Here is a 27021-nt window from a genome sequence, read left to right as displayed (position 1 = left end):
TGCTTACAACATGCTTTGGATCTTCCAAACAAAATTGTGTATAAAAACATACTTTCCTTTGCTCCTTTTGAAAGGCCTTATCACTAAATATTGAAATTTGCAGAAGTGCCAAGATTCTTGCAGATCTCCAGCTACCCATAAAAGCAAAGACATTTGCATAAGAAGCAAATGTCTGTTTTGTTCCCAGATTACCCTCCATCCATCAGGAGCAGTGATACCATATGTTCACAGAAAAAAAAGCAGCAGTATCTCTTGCTCAGGTTGCCTTGACTTCGAGGTGCAGCCTCTGTTTCATAGCTTTGTAATTGGAAGCCACCTGAACCTGAAAAAAGCGTTCTGTGCAATGTTGCTGTCTCTGGCTCTTCCTTCAGCTTTGGTCTTTCTCCAGAAGTTAAACCTTGTGCAGATTTTGCTTGATGTTTAATCAGTGCATTTTCTGCTTTCTTTTTGCTTCAGGAATAATCAGGACTCAGTGTGTGTATGGGGGAAATAACCAAACACAACCCCTGCAACATTTACTAAAGTGTTTATTGTTGCAAATTCTGTAGTTGTAGTAGAAGTTTTATATAGTTTTGGTTATTGAAGACTGAGTAAGTATTTAAACTGTATCTCTATGCAGAAAATCAGCAAATTGACAGTATCATTTCTACACTCAGAGTGGCAGAAACATCAGTCATTCAAACAATGGTGATAATATAACAATAAACTAATAATGTAATTCAGGAAAAAAATTATTTTGATTAAAAATACACCAAACATTGGCTGGAGGGCTCCAGTAGGATACAGTTCTGGACTAAAAGTATACAGTGTGGTTAAGTTCTGTTGATTGTTTGTTAATTAAAATTGCAAAAGGTACATTAATATATCTCTGCTAGAAATGGTGATAAGTTTTCCTATTTTTTTCCATAGCTTATTTTTGTAATAGTGCTGAGGACATCTTAGGACATCTTCACTAATGAACTCAAATTGGCTCTTTTTTGTTTATTTATAGAATGCAGGAAAAAAATAAAATTATACCCTTCCAAAATAACATTTTGTTGTTGTTGTTATGTTTCATATTGGAAAAAAGTTTTCATTAACAATTGATTTACATTCTTGGATGATTTTTTTTCTTCTTTGAGGCCAGAGCAAATTAAAGGAGGTGGTTTGTCAACATTATGTCTGTATGCTGAATGAATATGGCTGTCAGTAAATATGTATTTGTCACATGGTTAAACATTACTGAAGGGTATGTCTCCAGCAGCTGAAACAAAATACATTTCTACTTGTTTATCTTACTCTTTTTTGGATTTTAAAGTGTTGTTCATTTATTAACCAACAGTAGTTGCAAGTATATCAGGGATTAGTTTTTACGTGGAAGTCTGTTCTAGTGAGATCTTTTTTGTATATTTGTTTTGTCTTTTTTAAAATACAATGTACACAATTTCCTTTTTACTATGTATTTGATGTGAAAGTTTCTTGTATGTTTACTTCTCTCGTGCTCTTTATAATGAGTAATCTTGTCTGCTCTCAATTTCTCTTCTAAGAACTTCAATTTAAAGTCTGTCTAGTCTCTGTTCTTTCATGATGCCTGTCATCCTGTAGGTGAGCACGCATACTCTGTAGTTGTTTTCAGTGCAGGTTCAGTGTCTGTTACATCTTGCTACGCATGTGTGCAACAGTAACAAGCACGTGCTACTATCTTCTCACTTTTAAATAAATGCTGATTTTATACATAACAGTGCTGTTTCTCCTGCGGGATATTAAGAGCTTGCTCAATGATACAGCATTCAAAAAAAAAACCTATGATCTGTTTTGCATATTTGTTAAATTGATGTGAAATGACTGCTGCCAAATCAAAGCACGCACCTATGGAGCTTAGGCTCCTGGAAAATCCCAAATGGCTGCTTAGACCATTCCTAGTGTGGTGCTGGTCTTATGTCAGACCTGTTGTACGCTGACTCGCAGAGATTTCCTCTTCACATCTTCCTGTACTGGGCTTTTGAGTGTGTGCTGCAGGCATGCTGTGTAAGCGGGATTCACTGATTAATTTCGAATCCTCTCCACATGCAAATGCTCAGAGCTACTTAAAGGGTTAAGATGGCACTGGAAATGGGAGAAAATGGATAATTAGCAATGCTTACTCATTTTCCTTTTTTGAATTTTTTTCAACTGCGATGAGACTTATTCTCACTAGCAGTTAATTTGAAAAAGTTTTGCTTAAAAGCTCTGGAAATTAGTGTAAGATGGTAAATACTGTTAAAAATAAGTGTTGAAGTAGCAAAAAATGCATAAAGTGCATTTTATTTTTATGTACTATTCTGTAGCATCTCTTTCACACTGGGATTTGATATACAAGGCTGAAACTTCATGCATGAAGTTTTAATTAAACCATTAATGTTAAACATTAACTTTGCTTAGTTAATATTAACAGTGGTATCTCCATAGTTACAATAACAAATCTGTTTCATATTATTAATTTTCCTCATGTATAATACTCTTACTGGTGTATAAATTATTTATAAATGCATGTAATAACGACATGATTCCAGACCCTTAACTTTTGTAACATAAACCCATTTCCATAAAAGTAGGAATGGAAAGCAGCACAGATGTATGTCTGAGCATAGCGTCTCTGCTGCCCTCCGAGCCTTTGTTTTCAGAGCACCCTGATTGACCTACCACCCTTCATGGTTCACTGATTCACTTGATAGATCAAGTTTAAACTAGTGCATATTAGCACATTTGTTAGTACTGGAGGAACAGTTGGCCTTCCTGCTTTAGGCTGCTGGTTCATTTCAAATGGAGCAGCTACAGAAAACAATAACAGAACACCAGTTAGGACAGCACCAAAAGGCTGACAGACTGAAAGCAGTTGCAGGCTGTAGTAAATAAGATCAATTCATTCACAATGTTGTTTAAAGAAAATTAAAAGATGATAATTATTTAAACTCCTTTTTTTAAAGAGGTTTCACTCTATGACTGTGTGAAAATTTCATCTTTGACTGTTATTGGATTTTCTTTATTAAGCCCAGTTGCTTGATTTATAACATGTCTGTTACACACTGGGAATGATAGCTAATAATTTTTGTCCTGATCAGCCATTCATGTATGATACTGTACCATCTCTGTTCTCAAATGTAATTTGTGAAATGAAAAAGGAATGAGCAAAGAATTGGTCTACCATCAAGAGCCTTTGGAATACACCTTATTTACTCATGTCCCTTTTCTCTACTCTTTTGGTGTAACATTTCTCTACTCTTTTGGTGGTACAGTAAATTTAGATAATGCTCCATATTTTCAAAGTGATTTTTATAAGAACCCATAAGCAGGCATTTAAAGTTTTTGGATTTTTTTTTCCCTCAGGATTTTTCTAAGACGTCAATTGTGGTGCATAACAGAAAGCTCATCAGCATATTTTTTATAGGAGAAAAAAGTTTGTTGCCTTGCTTCTAAACTATCTGTGTGTCTTTTGCTAGTAGAGAGAGAGAAAGAGAGGGAAGTTCCTGTTACTAGTAAGCTTGACAATTTCTTGCTTTACCATTTTCTTTATTGTGGATTTTTGTATTTCTTGGATAGAAAGAAATAAAGCAGGCCAGTGACTTCAAGTCAAAACACCAGTGAGTAGTGTCAACAAATGCTTAGAGTTGAAAGTGTTTAACATACTACGTAAGTTGGCACGAAGGGGGAATCTGTCTCTGCTTAAGGGCTGTTTTATTTCATACACATTACTTGACATGCCTCCCAAGAACGTGCTTCTTTGTGAAGGTGCTAAGGCCTCTGACTGAAGACATCCAGGGTATTCACCAGGCATTAGGGATGCATCAAGACTAAACTGCCCTGGTAGATATCCTTCAGTATCTTTAAGAAATCGTCTAAGATTATCTGGCTTGTGCTAGTAAAAGTGTTCATTTTCATCTGTGCATTCCTTGATGTGTTTAGATGAGTCAAAGAAATCTATAGGAATTTTATAGTCATTATATTTTGGTCTTACAGAATACTTTCCCTTTGACTTTAAAAGTCTTTAAACTTTCTAAAGTTTAGACTCTAAAAGTATTTATCTATAATTTTTCGGAGGAATTGTTCCTATTCAGTAGAATAAGAGGGAAACAGCTTCAGGAAATCCCAGCCAATGATTTTAAGGTTCAATATGACTGTAAAAAATAAAGTAATACTCTGTATGCGGCAGAAATTTTTTTTTTTTCAGTTTTGGTTCCTTCTGACATCGAGCACTACTACTGATGTTCCTCCTGAATGTTGAAAGTGGCGTACTTATCAGATCTTCTAGCTTTTATTTGACTGAGAAAGTGATAATTTAACCTGATGCTAAATGGAAATTGAGAATTTGAGTGAATTAATTGAACACAAAATTGTTCAACTCATTTATTTCAAGTAATGACCAAAAAACAGCATACTGGATGCCACCACTTGCTTTTAGTAACAAATCAACTGAATCAGGGCAACTTTTGGAATCACAGAAAAGACTTTAAAAAATGGTGTTACTGTTTTTTTTTTTTTTTATTACTTACTGAATATGAATTATTTACAATTCAGCAAAAAAGCACTTTTTGCAGGTAATAAAGTTACTTCTCAAAGACATTTTGTTGGCTCAATGTGCAGGATTGAGTGTTTGCAAAGTAGTGTTCTTCAGCATTTTCTGTTCAGAGTTAACTTGAAGACCTAAATGTAACTTAAAAAACAAAGCAAAACAAAACCGCACAATTCTTAGATTTCTGGATGAATTTTACCAGATTATCTATTGCTTGACATTTCTTCTTGCCTTTCAAGATGTGCTGTTTGATTTGCAGTCCCAGAAAACAACAGTATTGAATTGTGCTGCCAGTTTTGCCAGATCTTATTGTCATATGCCTGCTGGCAGTGTTTCACATGGAATTCCAAAAAGAAAATATTTTGATACTTCTTTTTGTTACCTGATCCTATAACTTCTGCACACATTCTGCTCCTGTATCAAGGTTTAACTAAGCTATGACTTATATATTTTTTTCCTTCTCATTCTACAATGTTTCGACAATTGTAAATCATTTCCACTGTTGTTAACTTTACATTAAAAAGTAATCAGTACTGTAATTTTGAGACAAATAGCACATATTCAGAAGAAATGGAGACTTTTTAATGCTATAATTATTGTATTGAAGTACTGTATTTGTTCTAGTATTAAAAATTTATTTAAGCTGTAGCAATAGCTGGATGGTGTGTGATGATAAATGTTTTGTGTTTTCTTTTTAGGGTTTCAAAATAGGCCAAAATCCTTGAAAGTATTTGTTAATCCAAGCAGCCACAAAAGAGAAGCCACTCATATTTATTATGAACAAGTGTCACCTCTTTTTAAACTTGCTGATATAAAAACTGATGTCACAGGTAAGCTGCCTCAGAAGCATAGTTTAATCTTTTGTGAAGCTACTACCTAAGCTTGCAGGACAGTTTGAACCCTTACTGGTTCTGCCTGCAAACAGTGCATTTGGAATTCTAGTTAATACAATGCAATTTATTTTGTCATCAAAAGTGTTTTAGCATTTTTATTCTTCATTGAACAGTTTTTCCCCTCTAGTCATCAATACCAATAATATCGCTTTCATGCTTTTAGGCCAAATGTTGAATAAAAGGAAACAAGCATTTAATGTCTGACAGTATTGTATGCATTTGATAATATTTCCTTCAGCGTTCTGATAAACATGCCCTTAAATATTACCTCTCTTCTGAGAACATCTATTAGTTGGACATCACAAGAGAGGCTAATGGGAAGAGCACATTATCTCTGGGTTCTGACTGAGTTTGAGGGATGACCTGGGAGATTAAGTGATGAAGTTTTGGCATGACAAGGGCAGTTCTCACCAGGCACAGCTGGCTGTCTGGAGAACACAAAGGTAAAAGTTTAATGTTATAGTGATGCTGCCTTCTGCTTGACACTGGACAGTGGGTCTCCAATATCAGGTTTGGATTTAAAGCTCCAAATTCTGCCAGGGTTATGCTTTATGTCCTTATGTCTTTCACTGAATTTGCCCTTTGGCTATTCTATTTCATTGGCTTCCTGTAAGGAACTGGACAGATTTTCTTAAAGCACTAAAATTGTAATGATCTCATTGCTTCTGCTCCCTTCTGCGAAGTGACCAAAACTTTTGCTGCATCAGATTTGGTCCCCCCAGACATCCAAGTTTACAGAGAAATGGTATTATTCAATGCAAATAATATTATATTCATAGCATTATAACTCTCTCTAATACATTGCTGTTCTTTACTTACGATTTCATAGCCGTGTGAGGTATTTTAATCCCAAAAAGTCTTTTTTTCTTGTGATTGTTGTAATTAGTTTGCAAAATGATCGGTTCCAGCTGAAAGGCACTACTTAACCTGCAGTCGTTGCCTAAACGTTTTGTGAAATCACAGCCAGCTCAGGTTACAAGCCAAAAAGCACTCAGAACAAATCTGACTTAAGTATACTAATAAAATAATATAATAATACAATAATGTGATAAGTGTTCGCACGAGATGTATCTTGCTGACTTTATAATCTTTATTTACATGTATTTATGTTATTTAGCCCCCATTTTAAAAGAAAATCAACTAAACTGTGAAATAGAATTTTCTGTTACAACTCCATAGCGATAAGAGGCGACCATGTCATACTGTTAAATTAGGTATTACTTCATTTTAAGCAATTATTGAAATAAAATTATCCTTTGGACTTTTTCCATACTACTGGTTATTATTTATTTTTAGTGTGAAGGTAACCTCATTTGTTAAACTCTGCTGAAGGCAGCATTATCATTAACTTGTATGAAATTACATTTTTGGCTGAAATCCTAAAGCTGAACTAATGAGCCAAATTTAAGTCAAGTTTTATAGATTAATTCACATAATTTAATATAAGCTGTGAATATCGTTCTTTCTGATTTTAAAAGCATTTTTCCTAATTGAATAGAAATGGTTGAAAATTTATTTTGATTATTTTTGTTTAAATTCTGAAAAAGGAAAACTGCTGTTTTTAGCCAAATAAATGTGAAATTGCTTATCCTTTAAAATAGGGCTATTTTGGCAATAACCAAGTGCTAAAGTGCTTATTAGCTGCCTAACACTCCTCCTACAGGCAAAAGGAGAAAACTGCATTAGTGTCTTAAATGCTGGTAAAGAATTAAATAATTATGAACAAAGTATTAAGGAAAAAGAAGCAAAGGAAAGAAGAAAAGAAATGGAAAAGGGGGATGAGTGAAAGTTGTCTGGTTCACTGGTGCCATCTTCTTAAAAAAAAAAAAAAAAAAAAAGCAAACAAGCAAACAAAAAAAGCAACTCTGGGGGCAATAACTACACACTTAGAGTGCTATGAATTGAAAGCTTCTGTACAATTTTCATACTGAAGATAGTTTTTATTTTTAGTCTTTATGCCTACACTGATTTAAAGTCTAAAATTTATTGTAGGAAAATGTTAATGTAAGTTTGAGTGATTTGCAGTACATAGACAATATTAGACTGAAAGGTTACTTAGAACAACATCCACAAAGCAGCAAGAACAAATTTGGACAGTGAAGTGCTGAAAGACAGAACTCTTCATCCCATCTCATATTTCTGTAGTTGGCTCTTGGTGTTGCTATGCAGTGTTTTTAATTCCTATACAATCAACTCTGCCAGGGCTTGTTTTTCACTGTCAATAATAGAATGAAGTGCCCATTTGTTTTTGTTTTTCAACTTGAAAGTTGTGTGCTGGTAGACAGTTTTTAGTGCATAGTGTGGAGATTTTACCACTTTTAAAAAATTATTATTATTATTGGTTTTTAAAGAATGAGTTATACTCACTGTATACATGCACACTGTGCATAGACAGAGGAGTGTTTTCAACATCTTTATGCAGCATTTGAGTAGTCTGCAGAAATAGTATGCTATAACATGTACAGATACAGGATGATTGTTTTAGACACCAAGACTAATAATTTTAACAGTATTTAGAAACGCTGGAGAAAAGCTCTGAACTATGCTAGTACCAGGGACAGACAAGCATAAAAGATTAATGTAATTTTGCATATAATGATGCACATTCTTACACAAAAAATCCATCTGCAAGTGTCATGTCAGTCAGCAAAAATCTTTGATGGGTGGGTGCAGCTGGGCAGTCTCTTCTGGCAAAGCTGGCCTAGAAAATGCTAAATGTAGTTATGATGCTTCGTGCCATCTGTAGTATGCCAGTTTATCCTGTCTTCACTGGCATTTACGGTACAATACAGGGTATCAGCAAACACAAAGACATCAATGTAGACTGACAGATTCATTTCCTCCAGAGGCTATGAACTCTGGTGCATACTTGTGCCACCTTCCTCTGTGTGTTATATTCTGTTGTCACTGGTATTTGGCTTGATTTCATATTTCTGTGTGTAACTCCTGATATTTTTCATTTAGCAATTTGCATACAAAGGCAATTAAAGGTGATTGATACGGAAATAATTCAGTCTTAACTGATGATATGCTTACATTTTCCTGAAGGTTACCAACTGTACCAATGCTACAAGTTCCATTTTGATGCAACAAACATCTTCTCTAATTCTCTGAATTTAAATGTGTTGAATAGCCATGTGCCTGATGCCAGCTGAGTTTTGATGTCTTGCCCTTTAGCTAGTGTAATTGCACAACTTACCTTCTCATAATTGTAATGTATTTAATGATAAAAATTATATTCTGAATTAATTAATGTGTGTTTCTTATGCTAGAAGTGGAAAAAAATCAATTTATCCAATCTTCTGATAATTGAGTAATGTTGTTTTCCACAGTAACTGAATATGAAGGACATGCTCTGTCAATACTTAAAGAATGTGAACTCCAAGCATTTGATGGGTAAGTCAGTTAGTGGCTGTGAACATTAATAAACCTTGTAACACTAGTTTTTATTTGTATTCCACCCAAAGCCTGCCAAGAGGTATTTTATGAGTTACTCTGTTTATGATATATGTTCAGACTGAGAAAATCAATTCTCTTTAGATGCTTCATTTTTTTATTACTTAACTGTCAACAGGCAGGTATTTTAATTCATAAATAATGATAAATAAACATAAAGCTTTCTTAAACTGTTGTCTTTGAACACTGGGTGAAGTCACTGGAGTGCTTCTGTAAGGCTTTCTAGTAGCCATAGGTACAAAAGGAAATAAAACAGAAAAAGCTGGAAAAAAAAATAATGTAATGCAGCGATGCCTGATTCGAACAGATCCCTGTCCTTTCTAAATGGTAATAGTTTGGTTTTAGGGAGGATTAATGGTAAGGGTAATTCTTTCCACCCTTTTAGCAATTCTGGCAGCCACCTAATGTGATGTCTGTTTGCTGTTTCCTTTAAGTTTTACCCAGTTATTGAGCAGCATTGCTTGTTATTTGGTGGACTCCAGTCTCTCTAGTTTTGCCTTCACTTCCAGTTCAGTTTTATTCAAGTCAGCTACATTTCTCTTGGTTGCCTGTTTACAAAACAGAAGAACAGCATTTCTGTACCTCAAAGATACAATGTTGTTTTATTTATTAGAGTAAGCAAGCAGTATAATGAAGTGCAATTTATGATCTTGAATTTGTCTCAAAAAGGCTTATGATTCCTTACATGTTAAACGGTACATGAAGTAATTTGGAAGCTTTCCACCTCCAGCAGGGTGTTAGTCCAGCATATTTGTATCTTGGGTGCTTTTTGTAAGCAATTCTGCAGTGCTTTAATTCTTTGTCAGAGCTGGCCTCGACTGTGTTCTATTTCATTTATTTTCCCTGATTTCTCTGGCTCCCATGCTGTTCTGCAACATCATGGCTGTATGTCAAGCATCTTATGTGTGACTTCACCTCTTTTTGTATCCTCTTCTGTTTTTCTTACCCACACCATAAATTATTGAAGTTGGCTGTGTGCTTTTTCCCTGTCTGGAGGCCAAGCCATGGTTAGAGAGCGCGTGCATCTCAGATGCAAACTGCCTCTGAGCTGCATTCTCTTGTTTATGCAGTAACAAATGTGAAAGGTATATCCAAGTATTTCTTCCCCAGTCACGAGCCTACATGACTGGATTTTATTTAGAGTAGCTAGAGTTGGTCAGACTTCAGGGAACAGATGACTGATAAACTTGTGTCTGATGGTTAGACAGATGTTTTTTTCCTCTAAGAGGCCTTCTTCGTGGTCTTAGTCAAATCTGTTTGCTCAAGGCTTTTCACTCCTTATGCATAACAGGTTCTTGCTGATTAGATCTGAAATCCCTGGTGCCTAATACCATCTCTGTTTCTGGCCAAAAGGAAAACTGTTGAGAACTAACATGAATTAAAAAAATAAAGTTAGCTACATTTCTTTCTGGCTTTCAGGGTGTGTTTTTTTTTTTTTTTTTTTTTTTATCTCCTTTGTTTATAACAACAATACAGATCCCAAATCAGAATATTTGTCTGTTTTCAGTAGTGCTAATATTTAGAATCTGCATTTAAGTCCCTCTAGGTTTATCACACTCCAAAGATCACTTTTTTTTTTTTTTCCTTTTTTTTTTTCTCCTGTGGCAGAGATTTTCAAGCCTAGGTACTGGCACAGGTTGCCCAGAGATGTGGTGGGTGCCCCATCCCTGGAGACTTTCAAGGCCAGACTGGCTCAGGCTCTGAGCAACCTGATTGAGCTGTGTATGTATATCCCTGTTCATTGCAGGGGAGTTGGACTGGATGGTCTTTGAAGATCCTTTCCAACTCTACGGATTCCATGATTCTGTCAAACTAAATAAAGAATGAAGTAAAAATCTGACTCCTGATTACACACAGTAAGATTACAGAATCCAAATGTTTCTATTTTCCTTTTTTTTCCTGTTTCTTTTTTTTTGTTTTTTTTTGTGTGCGTGCATATGAGAATTGTTTAGCTCAGAGGGAAAAATATTCCTGCCAATTTAGAAATTAAGCTGTAGAAAGAAAATAATGACCAAAGAGATGGATGATTTAATTTAAGCACTTAGTAATGTCATGAATATATTTTTTAAAGAGCATACCATTTTTATCTGAATTTTTGGGCATAGTTTCACAACTGCATTTGCATGAATGTATGATAAAACAGTTTAAATAAGCACCTTCTACAATAAACCTGACTTACCTATATTGTAAACATATTGAGTGTAAGATTACTATTTGTTGTTCTGTAGAATGTGCACCTTAAAAACCTTCAACTTCCAAACATGCTTATTTGGAGAATCGTGTTCATGTTTGCCTAAAATAAATAAATAGAACCAAAAATGGCATCAACGATGGACACTTGCTGTAACTTTTATAGAGCTTTTAGAGAGCTTTTATAGACAAATACATTCTTCTCTATAGCCACAGCAGGTGGGAGTTTAATTACATGCTCCAGAAGCAGTGATTAAGTACCTTCATGCAAAGGATTGCTGGTATGAGGATTTTATACCTTCCTAAATCCCTCCACTGTCTGCATAGTGTGTTTTCAAGTATTTTCAGTTTAATATTTGGTTAGTTGTTATGATAATGGCAATTAAAAACCAGTGGAATGCTTATGGTGGTCAATATTGAAAGATTTGGAGAGCTTTTCCTCTGAAGTACTTGGACTTATGCTGGAGTCCTCCCCTGCTTGGTTTTGTGGCTCTGGTGCTATAAGAGGAGATATAAGTTAGAAGTTAAGTATAGTTATTCCTACTCAGAGGGAAGCAGAAAAAAGGATGCTTATATCTTGTTAGTTGATATGCACTGACCTGACAGTAAGGCTTTGACTGTTCCTAAAGAAAGAGTGGATTTCAGCTGCTTGAAGTACCATTGCATTGACGTGGTATTTTAGCTGCCTTCTGCTGGTTTGCTCAATTATGGAATGGTTTATTTTGAACTGTGAAATGTTTTTGTTTTTTAATAGAGTAGTTTGTGTTGGTGGAGATGGATTTGTCAGTGAAGTTGCTCATGGTCTGCTACTTAAAGCCCAGATAGATGCTGGAAAGGGCACAGACTTCATATCGGCACCTGTCAGAGCACCAGTCCCTCTTGGAGTGATACCAGCAGGTGAGACTAAACAACACTGTTATGTTTTGTCAGTGATTTGTTCTAGGTCCCTTTGGCAAGTTTTATAGGTTTGGCTACTAAAGGCATTTTTTGGTGCTAAAGCTTCAGTTACTTAAGGGAGTTATTGAATAAATGACCTATATGTGTGATTTAGATTGATTACAAATGACTAGATTTTAAATCATTATGATAATTTATAGTAATGGCACAGATGAGCTCTTTGCCTAAAGGAAGCAGCTCTGGAGGCAGAAAACTAAAATTATCTTCAGATGATCCATGCAAAAATCCTGTTTTGCACTTATTTGCCAACAGAAATGCAATCAAATGCAAACTTTGTTTTCTAGATTGTCCTTAATTCAGTCCGTGGTGGTTTTCTCTTCTCTCTCCAATTTTTTTGGCAGATTCCTAGTTATATTCATGCTTACGATCTATTTTTTAAATGGTGTATCAGGAATATATATTGCAAATGATATTAAAAAATAAAAATACTGTGTACAGAAAACTGTTTTATCTTCCTTCACTTCCACAGATCTGAAAATACACGCATCTGTTTTGAATAATGCTCTCGTTCCTACCTTAACTTGTACGTAATTCTTGTGCTTTTTTTTTTTTTTTTTTTTCCTTCTTCCCGTGTTTTTTCTCTTGCCCTTCTTAGTGTAACTTGGATGAGGCAGAACTGCATGCAGAGCTTATTTTACACTTGTGTCTGGGTTATGCCCCTTAGAAAGAAGGGGGGCATTTTTGCATGGACAGTACCCTCAGGTGTGACTGCCAATGTGAATGCTTGCTGTAATTTTTCAGATGATTTTAACCAATAGGAAATGATTTTAACCGTCAGCCAAGAGAACAGCAAATTATTCTTTTCAGCTTTCTACAAAGAAAGGAGTAAGTAATTTGTAAACTCAGAAAGCAAGTTTTACATGCTTTGACCATCACTTGTCAGTTAAGACTGTGTGTGTATAAGTGGTGGCAGGGTGGAATCTCTCCAGTGTCTCTCTCCACGCTGTCTGGCTGTGAGCAAGTCACTGCGCCTCAGTGCCAGTGCTTCCTCTCTTCAGTTTGTCAGCAGAATAATGTCATGAAAGGGTATGAGAACCTGAGTGTTCTATTGCTTGCTACACAGACTGCTGTAGGCTTCCTTAAAAGAGACTGGGATCAATTTATAGTGAAAGTGTGAGAAACTTCTTAATGGTTTCCTAAGTGTCTTCCTTTATTTCAATAGTGTTTATATTTCAAAAAGTAGTCAAGAAATAGGTCAGTGTAATACTTGGGCACATAAAGATGTACTTCAATGGTCTTTCCATCTGTAATTTCACCGAACCAATTATTAGGATTTTCTGACCATGCAAGAATAGAAAAATGTTGTGGGGTCCAAAGAAGGGCAATGAAGATGATCAAGGGACTGGAACAGCTTTCCTATGTAGAAAGGCTGGGGGAGTTGGGCTTGTTTAGCATGGAGAAGATAAGGTTCTAGAAAGACCTCATTGTGGACATCCAGTACTTGAGGGAGACTTATAATCAGAAGGGAGACCAATTTTTTACACAATCTGATAGTGATAGGACAAAGGGGAATGGCTTTAAAAGAGGAAATATTTAGGTTAGATGTTAGGAAGAAGATCTTTACTCAGGAGGCACGAGGCACTGGCACAGGCTGCCCAGAAAAGCTGTGGATGCCCCTGGAAATCTTATGCCATTCTATGATTCTGTGGGATTGCACTCTTTGAAGGCAGATCAGATTGAGATCTGGGTCTGGTGTGTTGTCAGTAGATAGAGCAGCATTTTGAAGTTCCAATCCACCTGATGGGGAGAAGCTGCATTTGAAACTGCTTCCCTTCTGGGCAGACAGATCTTACGAGAGCATACTTTTAGCAGAGCACCATGGCAGTAGCTCCCAGGCTGCCTTCCTGTGGTCCCAGCCGGACGGGTGATGTAGGGCGGCCTGTGGTGGTCCCACCAGCCACCAGCAAGAGCTTGTTGCTATGGGAACTGCAGCTGAGGGGCTGCAGAGGGAGCAGGAGGACATGGAAAGTGATCCTGTTGTGATGAGCAGGAGTCAATCTGTATCCAATGGCTGCGAGCCTTTTAGTCCTAAGTGGTTCATTTAAATAAATTCATGGTTTCCAATTAATTTGTAAAATAAAATATTACTGAGGGACTGTTAATTTCTGTGATATTTCAGGCAAAGAACCAAAATGTTGGTGCAGTTTTCATCAGAATTTTAGCTATGCTTGACTAGGAAGTCATTACATCACATTTATCTGTTTGGATGGGGGAGACATTAACAGCCTTATGAATATTCATGTTGTCTGGTTAATTAAGTTAATTGTACTGCAGAAGTGCTTGCACTTCCAAGGACAATTTTTTTCCCTACAGTTTCTGTTTGGTACCTCCATCAGTCATTTTTTACGTGACCTGCAGATACTTAATCCTTACCATTATGCTTTTGTGCATTTCGTAGGATTAAGATTGTGGGAAGTTGTTGGTAATGTCAGGAAACAGGGTGAATATTTAGAACAGGGTTATAGTTCTGGAATAATAAAATCTATTTTGGTTTCTGTTAAAAAAAAAATGTCTGACAAAGATGCTGGAGTTGTATGGTCTATAACTTTTATGCTGATTTACAATAAACTGAGTAGTTGGAGTGAGACCTAAAAATGTGCCTGTTGTAATCTTTGGGGAGAACAAGGCCATACATGAGCATCAAAGGAGGTTATTAGTCTCTTCAGTGTAGTACAATAGTGTTCATGGAAGCCACTTTGTTGATGGTAAGTAATATTCCAAACTTACATAGAATTAAGAAAGGTTTAAGGTTGACTTAAAAAGATGAATCATGGCATTGTATTGGGCTGCTGAATCACAGCCTGAACCTCTGATTAATCACCTGAGGCAAGCACTGAGTCAACCAAGGGAGCACAGGTGAAGGCAATTCACCTGTGCTGCAGGAAGGGGTGGAACTAGGCTAGGCCCATTTAAGAACTGACTACCAGTGGGGAAGGATGTCTTCTGGAGAGCTACTCCACTGGAGTTTATTGTGCGAGCCCAGGATACGGTGAGTGTTTTCTTTTCCTTACTCTAGTATCATAATTACATCAGACATACTCCTGGGTATGCTATACCATCTGTATATTCATTGATTGTACAGGCGTTAAAGCCATTATTATTGAATCACCATTTAAGTCAGCAAAGTTTTCATCCTAACATTTTTATTTGTATGATAACTTTGATTGTTTTATCTCTGTTGGTGTAATCTTTCTTTGCATCATCCTCTTTGTACAAGACCTAGATGAAGGGATGCTTAATTCAATCATTGCTAGGGTCAAAATGCTGCTAGATGCGTGTTAAGAATGTTTTCTGGAATAGGTGGTGACATTCCCTGCTGTATAACTATGCATATTCTGGATCTGCAGCTTGTGGAAGGGCTTGCTTGCATGCAGTACTTACATTTTTGAACACAGGCAGAGCTTACTTTCTCAGTAGCTGGGAGAGGTGGGGTTTTGTCTTGTTTACTTCTGCAGATTTTAATGACTTTCACAGATTTAAGACAAGGATGCAATTATTTGTGCTATCCTGTTTAGTAGGAAAGAGATTTAACTCCCATAAAGTCAGCATGAAAATTGGTATTGATTTCAGCCCTGGCCATTTGTTATCTTGTTGCCATCTGTATTGATGAATCACTCTTACTTAAAGGAGGAATTCCAGTTTAAGAGGTACCAAGCCCAATCTTTTGAAGCTTATTCTACCCTGTGCTCTTCTGTTAGCTTGATCTTCAATGACATAGAAAAGCAATATTTATCAGAATAACTTTGCATTACTTGTAAAAAATATACTGCTTGTGGGTGATTTCCTTTGTTTTCATCCCAATTACAAAGCACATTGTTTTTTTTTTCTTTTTTTTTTTCTTTCTCCTCAAAAAAAGATTCCTATAAAAGTCACTTAGAGTTTCAAAAACAAAAACCTGATCCAAGGAGATATCTCTGAATGCTTTGAGCTCCTATTTGAGCTTCACTGACTAAACAAAAACAGTTGAATCTAGAGTCTAAATGTCAGAAATAATCAAACATGAAATACTGTAAGCACAGACTTGTACTGTTCTCTGAAGAATAACTTTTTAGGGCAAACTTCTTTTTTTTATCCCAAAGTTTTCTGTATGGAACTATATTTTATGTTCATTGAAGTGATAAAAGTTGCTGATTTGAATATTAAACGGCGTCTCGAGCTACAATTTTGTGTTTGCTTTTGTACAGAAAGGAAAGTTCAAATAGCTTTTCGTTGAGTTGCTGGATATAAATTGTTGGAGATAAATTGCTGGCATTGTAGTATACATAATAAAATACACTTTCTGGTACTGTATGTAGAGAAAAATTCTTTGGGGGGGAAAAAAAAGAAAGTTAAGATTGAATTTTTTGATTTCTTCTCTCAAAGTGCTTTGTAATCCCAGTTTCATGGGCATATTTAAATATATTCTTTAGGAAAAGGAAAAATAAACTGGTATTATAGTCACCTCTGAACTCTGAGAAATATCTGAATTAAATTTCATTTCTGTTTGAATTGTTCAAAGAATAAAGCTGCACATGGTCAGATTTCTTCCACTGTGACTGAGGATGTAAACTTCAAGAAATGTTGTGTCTGTTATGTTGATATATGTACCTCCCTCATTTCCTTCACATAACAGGAGCCCTGAGGCCCTTACTCAGAGCTTCTCTCTCTGACATTCTGAAGGCTTTCCATGAGGCTCTGAGCACTCTGGTTGCTTCCAGAGACTGAGGTGACCTAAGGAGGTAACAGGTTCTCTGTGAGATACTGTGATAAAATACACCTGGCTTTCTTTTCTTTTTTTTCTCTTAACATTCTTGTTTAGGGAAATTACTGGGGGGGAAAAAAAAGCAAAGCGTGTATTACTGAATAAGAATGACAAAATGCCTTTAGAGCTATGCAACTATGTACATCAATCTTTCCATATTTAGTATGATTTCTACCACTAAAGTGATGTCAAAGATGGCAAAACTTTGAGATGAGCATAATTTTTCAGTCTGGTATATGATGCTTTTAAAGTGCTTATTGAGATATTGAGTGCCTCTTATTTGAAATATGATGATTTCTTCCCTTTCCTCGCTTCTCTCCCCCCACACCCCCACTGTTGACAGAGAAATTTAAATGCATCCATAAAATAGAAGGCAAATCTATCAACCAGAGTTGTCTATTGCTGCTGTAGCATATTAAATAATTCAAGCAACAAGAAAATGATTTGAAAATTCGAGTAAGTGAACTTATTCCTTTATGGGATGTTAGGTTCTAAATTGTTCATTTACAATTTTTGTAATTTGAATTAATCTGTTCTTGAATTACTCATGCCTTACTCAGTGCTATAAAGAAGCTCAATATTCTCTCTGCGCAGCCCTGGAGTTCTAGCTGTGCAGAGTGGAATCCTGTGGCCCTGCTACTTGGCTGAGAAAAGCTGTTTTTCAGTCATTGATGTTCTCCTTATACATAAAATAAACATGCTGTAATCAACAACATCTGCCGTTACTTCTCAGATATAGTCTGCAAGGGGAAAAAACAGCATTCTGACTAGATATTGTAGAATTTTGCATGGGAAACTTGATGTTTTCAATGGCCTGACATTGTATTGTTTTTCCAACTTAAAAACAAGCAAATAAACAAAACAGCATTCCCCAGATGAATCCTACTTGATAATCTGCCTGCTGGTACATTTTCCCGGTATTGGACTTATGTATATAAAAAAATATATTTGTAAAGGGAGTTAGGTTAATAGCAGCAACAAAGAAGGCAGTATTTGCTTTTGGATTTTATGGCACGTATCAGTGAATATACAGATCGGATTTTGTAGATCTCTGGAATTTTGTATGCTTATAATTTGTGCTACTTAGCATTTTGCTTTTACCAAGGCGGAATAATTTGTGTAGGGGGCTTTGGAAATGTATTAACCATCTCAATTTCCTCTTCTGAAATTTTTATATACATGCCATAAATATATACTTCTTGCTATCTTCTATCTTATTTATGATAGTTTGTGTTTACTTTTGCAGGTACTACTAATATTTTGGCCTACACTCTCTATGGCATCAAACATGTGGTGACTGCAACGCTGCACATTGTAATGGGTAAATACTTATAGGCACAGTGTCTGTTTTTAAATAGTGAAGCAGCATTTAGGGATTTGCCATAGCCAATTGTTTAATAAAATACCTAGTGTTATGCTATAGCACTGTAACCTATACTGTAAGACTTTTATGTCCAAATGATTCTGACCTGGTTTATAGAGTATGGAATGTTCTTTGCATGTAGCTTAATAGTAGAGGTAATTATAACAATCTGTAACAATTCTGGCATTCATTTCCTCTTGCTGATGTTCTTTATTGCAAAGAGTAACCTTTTCTGGACTGTGTAGTGTGAACTGTGTTACTCTGTGTGTTATGTACTGGCTGAACATTCCTTAACAAAAACAAAAACAAACAAACAAAAAAAAAAAAACAGAACACACACAACAGTTTCCATAAGAAAGCTTTATTTGTAGAAGAACTTCATTTCTTGCCATTCAGTCTGATCTGCACAACAAATGGGGTTTTATGTGTGAAAATCTGATTATGCTAAGAGGAACAACTAGCTTGCCTGTGTAAGCCATATTTCCAGGACTTAGGAAGTAGCAAATGCTTAACTGAATAAGGTCAATGTTTCTCCTAAAGTAAATTTTTTTTAGGATGCATATATAAAAATACATATATAATTTTTCAAAAAGAGAATAATGGATAAGGAAGCTTCATCCTGAACGTGTGTTTTCTAGACCTTACAGTCAGCAGTGGAATATTCCTTTTCCTGGATAGTAAAGCTTACAGTTTATATACAAAATCTGAAACTGTCTTTTCCAGAGACTGTGAACATAATGGAAACAACAGATTCATTCATTAAAAAAAAAAATGTATATATACGCTATTTTGAACAAAATTAGATGTCTTTGTTCTGTAACTGTAAAAACATTTGTGACCATTTCACCAATTGCTTGTAATGATTGCACTGGATGTTATATTTCAGGAACTCTTAAATATAGGACATAAATGTATTTATGTAGCAACTGTAATTTTCTTTGTATAGTAATTGAAAGTCACAATATGTACTGCCTGACGAGTTGGATGGATTTTTGCCGTAAAAAATTTTGACATTTTGAAGCTTCCTGAACATTGTTCTGTGAAATGAGTACTTCTACAGTCTTGATTATATCTGAATTGATTCCAATTTTCATTAGTAAAATTCGACTTCCTAAGGAGAGAATATTCTGTAGATCTTTCACTCAGTTAAAATCAGGTGAAAATGAAATAGTAAGTTATGTTTGGTTTGTTGTTTGTAATTTCTGATCTTTGTCTTTGATTTTTTAGGTCATATTCAACCAGTAGATGCCTGTACTTTCAGTACTCCAAGCAGGCTTTTGCGTTTTGGGTTCTCGGCTATGTTTGGTTTTGGTGCAAGGACTCTAGCTTTGGCTGAAAAGAACCGTTGGATGCCCTCCAATCAGCGAAAGAACTTTGCTTTTATCAAAACACTGGCAGATCTCAAGTACGCCATAAGTTGTTACATTTTTCTACCATTTCTCATTTTCTTGAGGAATATGCAATAATGAATGCGGTAAAATATAGACAACAGTAGTTTAGCTGTCTTGACTTATCTTTTGGTTGCTAACTTTGTTATATTCAGCATTTCCTTAAAATCATTTTAATTTGAATAAAAGTTTGTCTAGCAGTCAGAAAATTGGATTACAGTAAATATTACACTATATATAAATACTTTTCCAGGACAGAGAAATGTGAATTATCATTTCTACCTCTACAAATTCCACAGGAAGACTCTTATGAGAATGACAGGTAAGTAAAACTGAGTCAAACTCAAATGTAAAAAAAAAAAAAAAAAAAGTTGTTGAAAATTGTGCAAATTCTGTATTTCGTTCAAATTTAGTCATCAGATAAAATAAAATTTTAAAAGGAAAAAGATTTATTTTGAGAACTGTGAACTTTCACAGTTTGTAAAATAGTCTTTCTGTCTCTGAGACTACAGAGGGTTTATTACAAAGCAGACTTTCTCTTAATATTCTTGTGTTGTTCAATTCCATTATTTCTGTCGTCCGGTGACACATTGATTTTTTTTTTTTTTTTTTTTTTTTTTTTTTTTTTTCCTAAAGAAATATTATTTATATGTGCTAAATTTATTTTAAAATATTTTCCCTACATGTTTTTTCACCCTTCTAGAAAGAAAAAAGGAAAAAACAAAAAAAAAGGTGAGCCTTAGCTTTTATGATTCATTAAAAATGAACTGTGAGTGGTTAAACTGGAGTAATATGAATTACTCTGTTATATTTAGGTAGCAAGGATCAGTGGCACAAAATTCAGGGTGACTTCCTGAACGTGAGCATTATGGCAATCCCTTGTCTGTGTTCAATGGCACCAAGAGGCTTGGCACCTAATACGAGGTCAGTGGCGGTTTAAAGAATTAGTCACATCTATAAATTCTGACATCTTACCTTAAGACCTTGGCTTTTCCCAGAATACAAGGCTGTGTTTAGGTAGTCTAGACTATGGAGCAGGGGAGGGAGTGTGGTCTGCAGCAGACTTGATAATCCCAGGAATTGTAATCAGTTTTAGGATCAAGCAAATAAGGTCAAGTAGTCTAACTAGAATAATGAGTAGATAATTGCTGTGATTAAATTAGTTGGCAAGTCCAACTTAAGTAGTAGTCATCGAGCAGTTGTCTGTCATAGGTTTTGGCTATATGTAGAAACTTTGTTCTTAAATTTTGGTTTACTTTTTCAAGCATAAAGGTGCCATTTGTCTTCTGCTTTACAGTCAGGAGCAATGAAGTATGAGTCCTTCTGTCAAGAACTGAATTCATACTTGTATTTTGCCTTATTTTTTGCCAAATTTAGGAAATGCAGTTTTATATTTAGGCTTTTGAAAACAAATGTGCATGTAATCTGGCTGTTGACACTTATTCAGTTTGCCTTGGCTCATTGTTGACAGCATATTTTGTGGTGCTCAAACAGCTATCAGGTGATAAATCTTTGTAGCTAATGTATTAGGTTAACAATTAAAAGTGGAATAATAGCAAGTAGGAACTTCACAGTTGTATGTGAAATTCAACACAATCTCTCAAATAAGAATTCATAAACTTTTCTTGTACATTATATATTAGTCCTTATACATTACTGTTCATAAAAATTATGGAATGAGCCTGTTTTAATTATCTTTAGTGAAAATGAATATGCCGTAAGACTTGTTAGATATTTATCTTCCAAATTACTTGCTGATCTGGTAGGATTTGCCTTATTTAAAATGACTTAAAAATAGTTGTGTTTGATAAAGATATTGTGGAGAATTTTTCTTAGTTTGGGAAGTCCTGCTGAGGTGCATATTCTTTAAGGTAGTGCTGTGCTGCTTTCCCCTCCCAGGAAAACTATCTCTGTTCAGCATTTACTGTTATATTTCAGTTAGCAGAAACCTTCTGACAAGAACTGAATAGTCTTTTTTAGCTTTGCTTTCTTTTTCCATCTGTTATGACACCTGCTCCTCAGTGATACAGAATTTTAAGACAATTCCGTGCAATTATTACAGGTTTGAATGAACCTGTTTCTCCTTCAGCAGAGTTGCTTAGTGGATCCCCCTATTTTGTATACCATTTTTGTTCTTTGTTGAATATTATCATAGAAATTAAGTTATCTGGCAGGGTGGAAAGCATAAATGTTTCAGACAGTTGATCCATTTCTCATAGTCAATAATATCTTGGCTGTAAAGCTTTTCAACCTGTGAAACAAATGTTGCACTGTTTGTTTGAGAGGCAGAATCCATTATGGTAGTGTCAGCTAAGTACATCTAGGTTTCTTCACTCCAATCTGTTTTTTCTCATGAGATTTCTTTTTTTTTTTTTTTTTTTTTTGCTATGTGAAGACATTTGAAGATGAATGAATGCTTTGACTATTGCAACTCTCTTTATACTAGCCTAAATCTGCATTGTGTCATGCTTCGCTGCAGATTGGACTTGCAAAAGAATTAAAGAGAATTCTTAATCACCTCAGAAATGCTCTAATGTGAAATGCATTCTCCAGTAACCTGCTACGTCTTTTCTAGTAAAAACTTGATAAGGAGGCAATTGTTTCAATTTTACTAAAAAAAATTATTTTCTAAATCAGTAAAATAACGCTATGCTATCTGACTTGTTCCATGGCTGTATAAAAGTTATCTTCCTAGGTTCTGCTTTATTGTAGTCTGAGAATGTTCCAATTATAGTTGTTAAACAGCCAGGAAGCTCTGAGTGGGGAGTTATGTGGTGGGGCGCTGGAAAGTATTGTTTTGAAATGACCTTAACCTATTTCTTAATTGCTCCTAGTGAATGAATAAATGTATCTTCTGAATATAATATAAAGTACAGTCTCAGCAGTGATTGGCATTTTTACCAGACACACTTTTTGAAACTTGGTTTCTCTCCATAACTTGAATAAAACTTAGGAATGGTTGAAATGAGATTCAGGCAGCTAGTTTCTGTGACAGGATACAGTTGCATTAAGGAGCCTGTGAAGTAGTACCAGCTCATTGTCTGACCCAAATTTAGAAGTGCTGAATATCACTGTAAGTAAGTACCTAGCACCAATAAGTATCTGCACTGTAAGATCTCTTCTTGATTTACCTCCAGTGTACACTTTTGTACAAGATTCCCTTCAGTTTTGAAGTTATTCATTCTACGTGAAACATGTGGAGTGTAGAACTCTGCTGAGAATTTCTAAGAGGGTTTGAATAGCATCATGGTTAAGATGAGGATGTTCATTAAGGCAGCTGAAGTGTGAATGGTGGAGCTGAATGAGTCTAACTGCACTGAGTGGTATGTGCTTCACATGTCATGGGAGCGGTTAATCACAGGATTTCTGGTAATCATCATACTTTGTTGGAGAGAAATGTAAAACAAATTTGTGATGTTTAAGAATTTTGCTGTTAAGTAGAAAAGCATTTTCATTTAAATATTTGTAGCATTTAATAAATTATAGCTACTGATAAAGAAGTTAAATTTCTTTTATGTGTGTTTTAGGTACAGAGATGCCGAGTAACTTCAAATGCATCATTTTAATTGACCTATAAAGATGTGGGGGTTTTATTTTGTTTTGTTTAAAAGTATATATTTAAATTATAACTATTCTATTAATGTGCTCTTGCACCTATAAGCCTGTTAAACTTCCAGTAATGTGTTTACTTCAGGGAACTAAATCTGTCTGCTTTTCAGGTTAAATAATGGGAGCATGGCTCTGATTATTGTACGGAATACCTCCCGAACTGAGTTTATAAAACACCTGAAAAGATATGCCAGTGTAAAAAATCAGGTACTGTTAATTTCCTTCCGGTGATTATAAAAGGAACAGTAAATCGTGAAGGTAGACATGCTGGAAGAGTTAATGTTAGCATCCTCATAAGGAGACTTAGCTTCCTGTCAGAATACATTAGCCCCCTTTTTATCTGATTTTTTTTTTTTTTCTTAAATCACTAGACTAATACCGATTAGCCTATTTCAACCCATCTGTTGTGGTTTAAATTGTATTTTTGATTTACCATCGATTTGTGGGAATAAAGCACAATAGAAAAATGCATGCTGTATTTAAATCTTGCGTAAGAGATCAAGACTTGGGGACATGATGCATCTCTGTAAGAAATAGGTGAAGTCCATAACGTCTGCAGATTGCTGAACCTTACACCGACAGCATCAGATTATCACCATTGAGTTTAGCAGATATACATTTCAACCATTTATGAATATTTATAGAACTGTACATAAAAACTGTGATCATATATATATATATATATTTTTTTTAAAGAAAAAATGAAGCATCTAAACATAAATGTCATCCTAAGTACCCCATATGTAGCCTAAACATCGTGGTAGTCATTCAAACATTTCAGGGTTATGTGAACTCACTTTACAGGTAGGTCCAGGCTTGGATTAGATAATCATTGAGCAGTCAGAGTTTGTCATGGAGGTGGTGGCAGTACCGTGTGACAGCACTAACAGATGCTTTTAGGAAACAGTTTGTGTTTTCCAATTATGTCATAGTTACGCCCTTGGAGGAAGAAGGCTTTGCTTTTCTCTGTCTTTATAGTTAAAAATTACAGTTAGATGGTAGAGCCTCACTTGAGACTTGAGAACAGGATCACTGGTAGTGGCAAACAAATGATAGGAAAAAAATTCCATGGACTTTAATGTATTCAGAGAGCATGTGCCATTTTGGCATGTGAAAAATATACCACCTCATCTGTAAATTGAGCAAGTCTGATATAGGAATGCGAGTGGAATGATGTGTATTATTCTTTTTTCTTTTTTTTCACTGAGGCACTATTTAGGATAAGAAATAGCAGGTAATCTATGAATGCTAGTTGGAATATACAATACGTTCTATATGTGTTCACATTTAGAGTTAAGGGTTCTCATACAATTAAGAGGCAAAAACATCCCCAAGCTTTTTAATTTCATGTAATCCAGTTTGTTGCAAAGTATCACCTATAGCTTTCATCTTTGTTTAACATGTGCCTGTGTTTGATTTAGTTCAGTTTTCCCTTTGTTGAGACATACACAGTTCAAGAAGTAAAAGTGCAACCAAGAATTGAAAGTGGGCTTGATGCTGAAGAAAACACTGCTGCAGAAGAAAATTACCCTTGGAATATAGATGGGGACTTAGTAGAAGCATCAGAAGTTCATGTTCGGTAAGGCTGAGTATTATGTTTATGGACAATATCCCTCTAGAAGACTAGCACTGCAATCTTAAGTGTATATATGCAAATACACCAAAAGAGAGTGTAAATACTTTAATATTTTTGTATCCTGCTGTGCAGGGTCTCTGCCATGTTGCCTTGTGCACATCTCTGGAAAGGTTCATGGTCCCTATGACCTTCCAGCTCCTCTTCTGCTCTTTCAGCCCATTTTACTTTACTCTTCTGTTTGTTAGAAGAGGACAGTTAAATTTGAAGTTCAGTAAGCCTGGGAGGACTTATTTGGGTACGCGTGGAAAGCCTTGTTTGTAACCTTAATAAAAACTTAGCTGTTCAATTGTGGGAAACTTTGTAGTAATTGAGAATAGTGTCCATATGTAGGATTGAAGAAAGAATATTAATTAATACACAGAAATTAGAGGATTAGCAGTAGAAATAAATGTGAGATGGCTTGTTTTTTTCTGCAGTGTGTACAGAGTAACATAGTCTGAGCTATAGAAGACTGATTTCATTATAGGATGACTGAGAAAATAATATGCTTGTAGAGATTAGAGATGACCTTGTAGGAGATGTCACAATGTAATTCACATTATTTTATTCCATATAGCACTTTATGTATATTTGTTTAAAAAAAGGCATGGATTGCAGGACTTGATGGAATTGATAGTTTGACTTCCTCACTTCGCAGGGTGCATCCTCAACTTATTAATCTCTATGGAGTGAACACTGATGATCTGGAGAGTTCCAAAGCAACGTGCAATTGCATATAGAAGGGATACACTGAATGTTCTTTATAAGTCCCTGTCACACCTGTATGCTCTTCTTTCTATGTCCCATTCTTGCACTTATTGAACTCAGTTGTAAAAGGATGTTTATTACATTTCTAGTTTAAAATTTTTATCAAATTATATATTTTTATTGTTATATTTTATTGTGAAAAAACTTTATTAGGCTTAACAAGAAAAAAATGAAAAAAATGATTAAATGGATTTCTTTAATAAATTTTGGGTTCTGAAATGATCTGTCATTATAGATGGAAAGTCTTTTGTTTTCTTTAAAATTATTCAGGCTTCTGCAGTATATCTACTATGAAGTATTTTTGAGTTTGCTGTTGTTACCATTTTGTCAGGTTACTCAGTTCAAACAGAACTAGTGAGTGGAGATAAGATAGTCCTCACACTGAAGAGTAGTGGCAAAGTGTAGATCAGGTATTTCCAGTTCTAGGTATCACTTACAATGTTTCCTTAATGTTTGTTTTCAAATTGGTTTCTAGTCAAACAGTAGTAAAAAAGAACATGGTGACGTGTAATTTTTGTTGAAAGGTATTTTAAAGACTACTCATTGTACAAAATAAAAAAAAAAAATTTAAAGTATTTAATGTAACGTAGAGCTAACAATATTAATTCTCTGTTGCTGAGAATAAAGTTGTGATAAAAAACCTTTTCTCATTGACTCAAATTTTGGTAACTATCTTAAAGGGCATAAATATTTTTATAAGTAAGTGTTTATTTTTTTTTTAGGTGACTTCTTACATATTTTCTACATTATTTGAGATGAATGCAAATTTAGAGCAGATTCTCAAAGGAAGAGCCAGTTTCCAGAAAGATGATGAAAAGTAGCAGCCTGGTGGGTTTGTCTGCAGTGCTAAGCATGTGGTTCTGTTCTCTTGTCTATGAATTGTTATGAAACAGGTGGATGCACAATGGTGTGAAAGCAGCGTTGTTTCATGGCTGGCACAGGTTTGCTCCAAGTCTTTGTTCTGTAAGTAGCTCAGTATACTGTGAAATCCAGTCGTTTAAGATTTCATTAAATCCCCTTACATGGGATCTGTATTTTCAAGACCTGCATGAGCTGTATATTTCACTCTGTTGTAAGTCTCGTGAAAAATTCTTACTGGTGGTAAATAAGGTACACAAGTATCGAGGATGGCTACTTGTGTTCTCAGAACAAGCTGTTACTTGTTGGAAACCTCACGCAGCTTCTGTGGACAAACGTGGCCAGTAGTAGAAGCCAAATTCATAGACAGTATAAATGCCTCTTTCAGATGTAATCATTATAGGACCATTGCAGCTACAGTTATGCTTGGCACTGGGGCAATGATGGCAGAGCAGGATCATAGCATCCTTCAGACTGAACGGGGCACTGACAGAGCCCCTGCCCAATCTCCTGCCCAAGTTGGTCCAGCTACAAGGTCAACACTGGTTTCTCCCAACTATTCAAAATGATCTCAAGCCATCTGAGGAAGGAGATGCACCACCTCTCTGAGCTCCACTTCTGGGCTATCTTCGTGGGGAAAAGGATTTTCCTGATG

General features: G+C 35.4%; 1 protein-coding gene across 1 annotated transcript in view; it reads left to right on the top strand.

Moving 5' to 3' along the window:
* The window catches only part of CERKL (CERK like autophagy regulator), a gene marked incomplete at both ends in the record, with an annotated part of 48491 nt that extends 23011 nt beyond the window's left edge, over positions 1–25480 (top strand). Inside the window, 11 exons of the mRNA XM_079539141.1 lie at positions 5227–5358; positions 8754–8817; positions 11822–11964; positions 18012–18086; positions 19356–19533; positions 19770–19838; positions 20220–20248; positions 20332–20440; positions 23236–23332; positions 24547–24704; positions 25399–25480. Coding sequence (XP_079395267.1) covers positions 5227–5358; positions 8754–8817; positions 11822–11964; positions 18012–18086; positions 19356–19533; positions 19770–19838; positions 20220–20248; positions 20332–20440; positions 23236–23332; positions 24547–24704; positions 25399–25480 — 1136 coding nt within the window. The remainder of the gene's footprint in view (positions 1–5226; positions 5359–8753; positions 8818–11821; positions 11965–18011; positions 18087–19355; positions 19534–19769; positions 19839–20219; positions 20249–20331; positions 20441–23235; positions 23333–24546; positions 24705–25398) is intronic.
* Positions 25481–27021: the final 1541 nt, after the last annotated feature.

The sequence above is a fragment of the Tetrao urogallus genome (genome assembly GCF_951394365.1).
Source record: "Tetrao urogallus genome assembly, chromosome: 8".
Lineage (NCBI taxonomy): Eukaryota > Metazoa > Chordata > Aves > Galliformes > Phasianidae > Tetrao > Tetrao urogallus.
The sequence above is the reverse complement of the archived record's forward strand: the minus strand, read 5'-3'. Positions and strand labels throughout refer to the sequence as shown.